Source organism: Tetrao urogallus (genome assembly GCF_951394365.1).
Source record: "Tetrao urogallus genome assembly, chromosome: 9".
Taxonomy (NCBI): domain Eukaryota; kingdom Metazoa; phylum Chordata; class Aves; order Galliformes; family Phasianidae; genus Tetrao; species Tetrao urogallus.
The window spans coordinates 7,328,186-7,340,346 of record NC_136822.1 but is presented as its reverse complement, the minus strand read 5'-3'; the positions used below and the strand labels follow the sequence as shown (position 1 = coordinate 7,340,346).

The following is a 12,161-nucleotide window of genomic DNA, read 5'->3' as shown; positions in this document are numbered from 1 at the left end:
ATGTGTTCATCACTGAATGTCCACAGGTGATCGCTTGTATTCACTTAGATGTTAAACAGCTTCTTGACAATGGAATGATGAACCTGACTGACTGATAAATATCTTTCCATCACCTTACAGCAAACAAACAAACAAAAAAGCAGCCCTAAAATACTCACATATTGTTACCAATAGTACCTCTGAAACAGTTTTGGGGCCTAAGTGATAACAGAGACCCCTTGGGATTAAATGACATTGTGTCTCTGCAACTATTCTGCCTTCTTTGTTGCATAAAACTGTTCATTATGTGAAACAACTGTGATTCCAGAGAAACAATGATTGTACTTTACGCCTGAAGGATGAGACCAAGACATTGATCACATCAGTGCTATGCTACTGAGTGTAAGATGTGTTTCAATTGGTTTTGGGGGGTCCCAGAGGATCCCCTTGCTGGGCTTCCTTGGGACCTGTGCACCACAGGTGTCTGAGTATAGCCAGGAAGTTTAAAGCAGTTCTGCATTGGTGATTTTATTAAGAAAGAAACAGGAATTTTGCTGCTGAGTGGGCACGTTGCAGAGCCCTCCGTGTGTGTGGAATTTAGATTTAGAGAAAGAATCTTTTTGCTAGCTGGTGGATTTTTGACCACAGTAAGTCTGGGTATGTGAGCAATTAAATCATGTTTCCACCCATCAGTGTGTCTCTCAGAAAAGCACTTTGGATATACTGTGGATGAGTGAATTTACAGTGAGTTCAGTGGGAGGGAGAAGGTGGGGCCTTTGTCTGAACCCAAATCATCTTTTGTGAGTAAAAAATAAAACCCTCAGAATCTGCAGAACAAAATCTAATATTAAGGTTCATAGGATTCAAGTCTTACCAGACTTAAACCTCCTCTTCCCTTCAACTTCGGTTTGTTCCAATTGAGGGTCTGACATGCAGACCTCTGGGGATGCTTTATTTGCTGCGTGGGATGTTTCCTTTCTAGCTTTGTTCTTGGGTATGATGGACTGACATGTTGTTCAAGGCAAGCATTAGGTGAAGCACAGAAGAAAAGGGGAAATGACTGGGGTGCTGTAACTTTATTTTTATCACTTCAGCCATGAACTTGGAAGTTAGAGGATTGTACATCTTGCTCAGTTTTAAGAAGCAGAACTTAATGTAGCTGTCTTGCAGGACGGTAGTTTACTGGGAAATAACACGGTATTCTTGTTCATAAGAATGAGAGAATAGGAAGGGTCCCACCTGGTTAACATTCAGCCCTTTATTACATCGTAGCAGGATCTGCAGATCCCCTTTGGATGATGGATGGCTCTCATTGTGCATCTGGTTTCCTTGCTACCACCTGGCTGTGGTGAGAACTTGGCCTGCAGACCTGTCGAAGATAGGCTTCTGTGGGAATAAACTAGTGATGGATGTCTTGGGGAACTGATAGCTAGGAGTGTCCTTGTTTGTATCAAATAGAGAAACAACCAAGCCACAAGCACTCCATCTCAGCCAGTGCTCTATAAATATAATGGCAGAACAGAGATTATTAGTGTGTAATATATGTAAATCACATATTTTTTATGTTTTCTATGCCTATTATGCAGCTTCTTGGCTTTCATGCATACATTTCTGGGGATATTGTATTTCCTTTTCAAATTAGGTTCCAGTTGCTTAGTGCATTTTCTTTTAACAAAAATTGGTTAACTCGGAATTGTTAGGGAGCAGCATATCTGCAGGTGAATGTGTGTGTACAGGAGTTGAGCGTGCCTCTGAACTGCCATAGCACTTTCTGAGTCCGACATTAACAATCACCCCTGGTTCTCTGGCTGTAAAGCAGAAGACGGACTGCCATAACATTTGTCTTGCAAGAGCTGCAGGTGTTTGGCCTTACAAGAGAGCAGATTGTTTTTAAGACAGGATTTCAATATTTTGAACTGCTTCATTTAAGACAAGGAAAAGGTCTTTTCCGGTGTACATGGGCATCCCTTGACCTTGTCATGTGCTTTTTATTAATGTCAAAGCAGCACAGTTTGCCCTACACAGTTTGGAGGTTTGGAAACGTGCTGTTTCTGGCTGCTCTTAGGTTCAGAGTGAGCAGCAACACTGTGCTCACATTGCTGCCCATGAGGCTACTTGCTTCCTGCAGTTAACTTTTAGGTAAATTTTTAACAGAGAAAGAACAAAGGTGTGCAACCTGTGCCCTGCTGGACATGAGATTTTCTTTTCCTCCTTGCACTCTAGAAAACTTCTAAGCTCTACTTTTTCTTTTTCCTTATTGTCTTTATCTATAACTGAACCTAACTAGTAGCTTTAAAGACTGTATTTTCTAAATGGAAAGAAGATTGAATGTTGAATGTGCAGAAGATCACAATATTTTTGAAAATACTTTGCAGTTCTCATGCAATTAGCTGGAGCTCAAGACTAATCTTGATAAGAAAATTCCAAGCGTTTCTGTGAACAGTAGTAAAATCGGCAGCTGTTTCAGGGTTTCTTTTTTGTACTGTCAAAACATTTCACTGCCTGAGTTTAAGAATGAACCTGTAACTTCTCCTGATGAGATAGATCCTAGGTAACTGGGTTAGTCTTTGTGAGCATTGGTTTTCATTAACCTGAGGCGCAGACCTGGCGGCAGCTGTCGAATCAGTTAGATATATTCATACTGTCCTGTTAAAAGAGAATGTTCTGTTAAAGAATCAACTTAAATTTTCTTATTAACAGGGCAGGAAGAAAAAACAGGTGTTAATTCATTATGCCTTTTGCAACGCCTTCTACTTACTATGCAGCTGAAAACATGCTTTTTAGTTCTACGTTCCTTACCAATCAGAACTCGTGATGTTTGTCACTGTGGTGTTGGCTTTAAGAACTCTTTACTTAATGAACAAGAACAGGTCAGGGATTTCTTTGTGGGGAAGAAACTTAATTCACATGATACAATTTTAATGAGAGCAATTTTATTTTATTTTTAGTAACAATAAATACATTAGATTTAAGATTAGGTGAAAGAATGAAAAAGTTCAGCCAATGGGATTATTTCTATTTCTGGAATATGAGATCAACATATGAGATTCAATAGTTCATAATTGTTACCTTGCAAAAATAATAACATCATTTTGTAAATATTGTAATTACGAATGTAGAGTATATAAACATATTCATTATATGCATAAATTATATTTATTAGTATAACTACAACAGTAAACTGGTGACCTTACATTTTCAGTGTCCAGCACAGCTTCCTTCCCCGGGCGTTTTTCCAATTTCACCTTCCCCTTGCCAGAACGTTTTCAAGGGCAGAATGCAGCCTTCCAAAACAGGTCTGTTCTTCCTGCTCAGAAATCTGAAGGGGCAGGGAAGGGAAAACAGCAACAGAACTCTGGACTCTGCTGAAAATGTAAGAGTAAAGGAACACAGTATGTGTGAAACTTATCAGTAAGTACTGTGATTTTTGATCACGGTTTATTTTCCACACTACAGCCGTCAAACTGCAGCAGATTTAGAGTTCAGTGTTCGAGGTTTTCTTTCTGAAGGTGCCTTTGTGTAGGCACTGTAAGAAGATAATGCTTATCCAGAAGCTTTGACAGTTCTTAAATTAATAGATTTTGAAGCAGTTCATGACTGTGACTGCTAGATGTTTCTCTGCTCTTACACCTGGCTGCTGTTCCATGATGAATCCTCTTCAGGTAAAAAATCTCTTTCAAAAATGAAGCCTGAGTTTTTCCTACCCCTAACAACTCCCATTTAAAACAAACACAGTCTGTTTATTTGCCTCGGAGTTTAAAACACAAACAAAGATGTTTTAGCATAAAGCATTTTCCTGATACATAATAATTTTAAAATTTTTGAACAAATCTGTATGGTAATTTCACATCTTTTTTTTTTTTTTTTAACAGACATCACAAGAAACAAAATAAGCCTTATTTTGCACTCTGTGATATTGAAAGTTTTAGAATTCCCACAAGACTGACTCAGCTGTTTCCACAATAATTTGTATCACTTACAATATGCACAAGATGACTGTTTAACTGCACTGCAGCTCTTAAAGTAGTATTTTGCATTTGCTGCACATAGACTTTAAATTTGAACCACTTAAGAGAAAGTATGATTTACTTCTTCATGTGACTTGCATGCACTGGTGAACTTTTAATTCTTTAATGAATTTACAGAATAAAAATGTCTACAGGAATGTAAGTACTTGCATATTTATTCAGTTAATGGCTGGTACATGAATGAGGGCTTTGTTATGAGTAATCACTTAACTATCACTTAACTATGTTCTGTATTTTAGATTTCCAAAGGAGGATACTAAAAATATGACAGTGTGATTCGGTGAAAAGCCTGTATTGCAGTGGGGATCAGAAAGAGAAAAATTTAATCCATAGCAAAGTTGCTCTAGGAAGCAATGCCTCTGTCTTCAAATGTGTAGGGCTCAGTTTGCTTCAAAATTTCCAACCCCTCAAGAGACAACTGCCTGATTTTTTGGTTCATTTTTGCCAGGATATCAGTGACAGTAATCATTTCCTTGTAAAAGAAAGACTGAGTGCTGAGTCAGAATGCTAAGAGGCTCAGTCTTGCCTAGTCAAAATAGCAAAATGTTTGTGTTTGTCCTGGTGATGATTAACCTGGCATTAGAGCCCTGGCATAGACACTAATGGAAGCTTCATGAATAAACCCTTCCTTACAGGTTGGATTACTTCAGCAATGTTTGTTTGTCATCTTTTTTACATTTATGGATAATATATTTATGGATAATTTCTTTTAACTATTTGGCAGGGATTTTGTAGCAACTTCCCCTTGGTTGATCCAGCCGTGTAAGACCATGTAATAGCTGTAATAGGGCCAAACGGAGTTCCGTGAGAATCTTGCTGTAAAAGCTTCACAGATCACATCCCCAGGCCTTCTGACAGTGACAAAATTAACTAGTGTTTGAATTTAAAAGAAAAGGAAAACAAAATGTTTTTTGTTTGTCTAGCTTCCACAAAGCAGAACAGTCTGTTCTAGTTGTGAAGGGAAGGCCTGTGCGAGTCCAGCTGCCTCCAGTCTTTCTGATGATGGCTGGATTGTCTCTGTTGTGTTTTGGGTTGAGCAGTAGGTGAGAGAAGAGTTTACAGGGAAAGGAAAATCTAACCCTATGCTATGAACAACTCTAAGTAATATTGCCGTATTCAACAATCTAAACTCACAAGCCAGTACCTACAATCCCTAAGACTGCCTAACAATTTTGAGATATTAAGTATTTATACTTAACTACATTAAAAACATATAAATAATATATGATAGAAAATTGAACATATATTCATCTTTGGGCCTTCTATTTTGCCTTTTCAGTCTTAACATTTTTGAAGCTTCTCCATGCAACAAGATCTAGAGAATTTCTCTTAATTATTTTGATAGAATTACCTAGTCCTGTGAGTCCACGATCTAGTGCCTGAAAATAGGCACTAGTTTACAGACAAACGGGGGTAATGTTGTGGACATCAGTAATCTCCTGTAGTTAAAAATATAATTCTTGTAGGATCAAGTTATCCTCTCAGTTGTCCTAAATGGTAACACCACTGCACCTTCTCTGATTTCAGTGTAGCTACCACTGATGTCTAGTGGTGTGAAATCAGTATGAGGCCTCATCTGATTCAAGTACACAGAAGGTCAGATCATCGGATCTTCAAAGTTGATATATTTGCTCCTATTTTTATTAACCAAGTGTTTGGTTCCAAGTGCTTGCCAGTTGGCACAGAATTCTTACTCTTGGGTTTCTTCACATATCCAGCAGAAATATTCATGTTTAAGAAATGAGTCAGAAATGCAGCTCTGTGATCCTATAGGTATAGATCCATATAGCTAGTTAGTTTTATACAATCTACTAAAACCTGCCATTATAGTGCATTAGAGCTAACATTTTTATGTGCTTTACAGTGCAGTATTTTGTTTGTGAGAGATTTTTCTGCAGTGAAAAGAGTTAACAGCAGGTAATGCCATTCATCTCAGAAGGAGTTTGAAATTTGCAGTGTTTGTGATGAATGAGGGTATCTGACCCACATCTGTTTTACATTAGAATGGAACATTGCCCTGACATCGTTAGGAGCATTTGTCAAGATTCCCTGGACAGAGCTTCTGTAAATTACATGCTGCAAATGTGTCAGGGTCAGATAAGAGGATATCATTAACTCCACTAAAGTTTACTCGTGATTCTGTCAGTTCAACTTAATACGTTAACTGCCAACAATTTTCCTTGAGCTGTTTCATTAAATCTTTCATTCACAGGAGGGGGAAAAAATGTATCACTGTACCCAAAAAATATTGCACATGTTCTTTTCTCATAAATCATATTAATTGCAGACATGGTCACAAAGCATATTAAATGCAGGCATGCGTAAATGAATTAAAACATATGAGAATTTTATTGTGCTTATGGTAGGTCCTACATCCTTAAATGACAACCACATTAATGGACATAGTGCTTCATTTAAATGGAATGAGCTTTTCTCACTTTAATGGACTTTATTTCGTTAATGATAGAAGTATTTTCTACCAGCTGATAGTGGACCAGATGTTGTGTACGTGGCGTTGAAGCTTTCATCACTCGATTTCTCTTCCTCCTGGATCATAACTTTACCCAGTGATGCTGTGTCAACTCCAACAGTTAGAGACTTGTTCTAATGAATGTTTCGGATGTTTGGGATGTGCTCCATGAAAACTTTTGTAGAGTTGACTTGTTACCATTCATAGTGTTCTTTTTGATATTCCTAAATACACCTTCATTTTCTGCTTTTCTGCTAACAGAATACACAAATAACTTTATTAATTATATACGCTGTCTTTTATTGTATAAACTCAAAGGCTACAGGTCAACATTTTTTGCTTCTAAGGAAAACAAAACCAGCGATGTAAACCAGCCTGAATTTTTGCATTCATAGGAGTTATTTTCTAAAATAAATGGAACAATTACAGCAGCATTTGGTTCTCAATGTTAGATCTGCCCTTGATTTTTCTTCTTTTAATTTCTTTGAGATCCAGATTGGTGAGGGTGACAATTACTACTTCAATTTTCCCCAATTAATTCAGAGGCAAGTGCACATTTTCCGGTAATTTTAATGGCACGTGGACTGAATAAATGTTTCGCAATGGTTAATGAAAAAAGATCAGATCTGTTTACTTATTTAGTATTATACTGTTTAATGCTAGCAGAAGATCTGTGTTGCAAAACCCAGACCTTCCTGTGTCTTTTGTATGCTACTAAGCTGAAGGTGCTGAGCATCTTGCAGACGCGGCCCGTTGATGGCTATCTAATTGATTAGGTGAAAGTCAGCCATGCCCTTCCTGTAACTTCTTGTATGGGTGATAAGGTCATGGCACATACCATATGAAAGACTTCTGCCCTAAGGCTACTTCCCTTGTAGCTTTCAAAACAGACATAACCAAAAATCTAATTATTTAGATACTAATCAACTACAGCATGATTCCTAAGGCTTCTGAAGAAGACATTTCTACGAAGATGGTTATCCCAGTTTTCCCCACCTCAAAGACAGGGTGCTGTGCCAGTTCTTCTCCAGACTATATATTAGGAGCATCTTATAAAGGATGTTTAAAGGCTTGTACAATTTTCTGGTTAATTTAAAAAAAAAAATTGTTTTGGGCTCTGTTCTGTTGAAGATATTAAACAGAAAAGACTTAAGTTACTTAGAGTGTGTAGTTGGCAAAATAGCTATTTGCCCAACTTAGCAATCCATCATAAAACTCCTGGTAGAGATGGTATGTGATGTGAGAGCTCAAGTGCAGAGGAGTGGCATCAGGACTCCAGCGGGGCTGTGAGGGCAACACGAGCTCAGGTTGTTCTCCCTGCTCTTGAACTTGGAACAGAACATGGTAAAACGCTGTAAATATTGGGATTTCATAGGTGCTATACAGGAATGGAAAGGGCTGTGCACTTATTTCAGATTTCTGATAAACCATGCATGTTTAAAACTGTAGTCAAAACCATGATGCTTGTGCCAAAGTAAATATTTTTCACAGCAGTAATTTTTAACATAAACATTTATGTTAAGATATGTGGGGTTTTTGGGGTGGAATTTCTTATTCTTTTAAGTTCACAACCTTTGAATTAAGTATAAATATATAAAAAAATATATAACATTCTGTACCTGAATCCAAGTTCTTGGTGTTTTTAACTTCAGTGCTAGGATTTCACAGTGAGGTGTGCCGAGTGCATCTCAAGACATGATTTATATATGTGATGCAGGTATCTGGGCGTTACTTTTTGAAGTCCTCTGCTTATGCCTTTTGCTCTTTTCCTTATTAGACATGCAGGACCTGGATTTGTCTTCCTTCCTACTCTCTAATTGTGATCCCTGGGGCTTGTTTCATTTATTGATTAAAAGCAAATAATTCAGAGCTTGCTGAGCTGGGACTATGAGCTCTCTGCAACAAAAATCCCTCTTCTGTTGCAATGGAAAATAAATACAATTTGAAAAGGCACACCAAAACTTTAGGAACCAGATCTATTTCTATGAGCATGGCTTTATTCTTCACAAAACAGACTGCAAATTTAATAATTTTTGGTAGGTTAGAATAAGTACAGTGAAGCAAAATGATTATCAAAAAGTGTGTGTCAGATATTTGTAATGCTTTTTTGGAGGAAGACCAACTTAAAATTATAGGTTATGTTGTTTTGGCAGAACGTTGCCTCTCCATCTTAACCTGCAAATTGTTTCTCAAGCTTTGAAGTGCAACTTTGTCCATCAGAAGCAAGCAATTCTCTCAACAGAACTTACTTGCAAAATGTGCTGGGAATGCAAATATGCACCAGCCTATAATGTGAGTTGATGTTTGTAAACCAAGAACTTAGCACTGCAGCTTCCTTGACTCCTGTTCAAAACCATGGTGCTTTTGAAATCTTTTGTGCTTTTCTACTGGAAATTACACCTTAGAGGGCTGAGCCTTTGTAGAGACACGCACGTATTCTCCAGTTAGCTCTTTCCATTTAATCTCAATTCAGTTGTCGATTTTATAGCTCTGTATGGGCAGCTTATTAAGGGAGTCACAGCACAGCTGACTTGAGGTCAGTCTGGACAGCCAGACCATTTCTGTTGTCTCCTCTAACTCAGGATAAAGTTGAGAACTGGTATAATAAGCAGCACTTTTTTGCATTTCAGATCTTCAGACCGGCACGCAGTGTATCCAGTGACAGGAGTTAGGGCTGCTCTGCCTCTTCCCCACATGTTTACGTTCATGTGTTCTTGGTGCTGGGATCTTTGGTACTTCTGTCAATGGTATTGCTGTGATTCGCTCCAAATTAATTTCATTTTAGAGGCTGCTGATCTTAGATTAAAACAAAAAAGTATGTAAACTTGTTCATAGCTTTTTTGCGTTGCTAGACCATGCAGAACTGCATAGGTGAAGAGTCACTATCTGTTTCTTATTCCATTATGGTTGAGTTCCCAAGGAATAAACATCTGCAGAAATCCTGGTTGGGGCACAAGATCAGACAGACAAAGATCACAATAGTTTTTGACATTACTTTTCCTTCTTTGCTCTTTTTGTGGGTTCCTAGTCATCCGCTTTTATTTTGATGGGTAATACAGCTTTTTCTGCTCTTTGTATTAGTTAGCTAAGCGTGGATTGAATGCCAAGTCTACCTGTTTTAGGAAATCAATGAAAGACTTGCGGACTCCTACAGCTCCTACAACGATACAGTCTTCCATGTGTTTTTACTCAATTATTCTACCTTTTATTTTAGGTAATGGGACTCTTGACTAACCATGGTGGTGTGCCTCACCAGCCCCAAACTGATTATGCCCTGTCCCCTCTGACTGGAGGTCTGGAGCCCACCACCACTGTCTCAGCCAGCTGCAGTCAGCGGCTAGACCACATGAAGAGTTTAGACAGCCTGCCTACATCCCAGTCCTACTGCCCACCAACCTACAGCACCACCGGCTACAGCATGGACCCTGTCACGGGCTACCAGTATGGGCAATATGGACAAAGTGAGTACTGCCATGCAACCATCAGTTATCAGTTGTATGTATTTGTTTGTCTGTAACAAAGAAAATTGCAGGAATAGATACTAATGGCTGACTGCTACTACTCTCCAAAATCAAGTGGAGTGCAGTGGTGAGATAGCTGATTGTTTGAGCAAGATTTCTGCTGCATAATTATTTTCTTAAGTGATGTCAACAACATCTTGATGTTATTAATTGTTGAGACATGAAACCTGATTGCCATTAGGTAAAACATAAGGGCTGTCCAAATCGAAATAACCACTGGCATTCCATTATTAGAAACACATGTTCTTAATGAGGTCAGCTCAAGAATCATTACAGTATATAATCCCAGATACGTAGAGTTTTGTCAAACTTATCCCAGGAATAAAAATATTAGTCCCTTTCCTTTGATATCTCAATATTAAATATGACAATGTCAACCTGTAGTTGGCATGGCCCCATGCTGTGAGGTTGTCACAGCATGACTTAAAAAGCTTCTTTTGTTTTTTTTTGCAGGTGCCTTTCATTATCTGAAGCCAGATATTGCATAAGTGAACTGTCCACTTCAAGTTAAAGCTGGTGTTGTTTTCCGGTCTCGCTCCAGAGCTTGGATACCAGGGATCTTCTCAACACACTGCAGTCTAAACTGGGGCAGTCCCAGTGAGAGAAGTAGGCTTGTTCTGTTCTCTCCAGTCATAGCTTTTAGTAAACTTTTGAAGACTGAACAAAGCTATACAGAAGACAAAGGCCAAAAGCAATAATGAATAAATAAATGCGACATAGTTCATTATGAGTGGGTACACAAAACAGAGCAGAATTTAATATTGCTGCCTGGCAAAACATTCCTTTTTTTTGTTGAAATCAATATGCATTGATTGGGACAAATGGAACATTCTGAAATTTAGCAGTTGAGCTCTGCATACTCTGACTCATCTGGCATCCAGTGCTGACTTCAGTCTAACTTCAGTTAAACTTCAGTTAAAGCTGCCCAGTTTCTGAAGCATGGGCAGCAGAACCTCTTTCGTTACACACTGGATATTATCATCAAGAGGAAATGTCACAGACCTTGGGAAGCTAGGATAAATGCAAAAGACTTCCAGAGCAACTTACTGGTAATCTTACTATGCTTCTGTAATCATGTTGTCAATAAATGTCACAAGTTTTGCTTTACCAAGAGGCAAGATCTCATGTAACATGGAAAATACATTCTATCTTTTTATGTGGAGTTTTCCTGGTCCATTGTACCTTTTTGAAGAAACATGGAGGAAAAAAATCGACGTGACTGATTTTTTCACAACTGCCTAGCAATGTGCAATACTGTGTACCTCACACAAACTTTGGAATCATCCAAAGTCATATAGATAGAATCAGAACTATATTTTTGCAGGTACTTTTATTTTTGCAGTGCATAATTCCTAATGATCAAATACAGAAATGTTGCAGTGCGCTGGACAGCTAAAATCCAGCTTGTTAATCATGATTTAAAGGTCATTTTCAGGAAACAGTAATGAAAAATGATTACGTTTACATTTTTTAGTGATGTACAGGACATGAACAGAGATGGGCCTGTACATAACACAGTTGTTTAAATTATACAGTGATATCCAATATAGAAATTAATTATAGGAACCAAGGTTTACAAGAAGTTTGCATTGTGACATTTTAGAATGTCAATAAATTTGTGTTTTGTGATGTTGAGAGGAACAGGAAGATGGAAGGCGGTGTTATTTATTTCTCTCTATTCTTTGAACAAAGAGAGAGGCAGAACACAAATACATTCCTTTTAGTGTTAAGGACAATGAAGTAGAGCATTAGACTAGATTCAGTACAGAGGTTAGTTCGCACATTGGTCTTAAGGGAGAGGGAAAAATGAAATCTTTGTGTTGCAGCCTCTACCAACAACATGTTGTAAAAAAAAAAAACAAACCAACAAAACAACAAAAACAAAAAACAAACGTCTTTCATGTAAAAAGTTCAGTAAATATTTACTATTTATAATGAATAAACAGTTATGAAGCCTTGCAAAGCACTGATGATTTTGTCCTAAAGTGTAGTATTGTGCTAAATACATTGATACATTTTAATCTGAATATCATGAAGAAATAAACCATGTTATCTTCAACTCAAGGTGTATTCCTTATGTCAGTGTCTTCTGCACACAATCCAGAGCAGCCTTGGGCAGCCTCAGTGCGCAGGTGTTGCTTGTTTGCTGCTCAGAGGTCTGGG

The 12,161-nt window shown here is 38.0% G+C and overlaps 1 protein-coding gene across 3 annotated transcripts in view; it reads left to right on the top strand.

Annotated features, from left to right (window-relative positions):
- The window catches only part of PAX3 (paired box 3), a gene marked incomplete at both ends in the record, with an annotated part of 61,517 nt that extends 51,031 nt beyond the window's left edge, over positions 1-10,486 (top strand). For all 3 annotated transcript variants that reach the window (XM_079539605.1, XM_079539606.1, XM_079539604.1), the window contains 2 exons: positions 9,692-9,938; positions 10,452-10,486. In XM_079539605.1, coding sequence (XP_079395731.1) covers positions 9,692-9,938; positions 10,452-10,486 — 282 coding nt within the window. The remainder of the gene's footprint in view (positions 1-9,691; positions 9,939-10,451) is intronic.
- Positions 10,487-12,161: the final 1,675 nt, after the last annotated feature.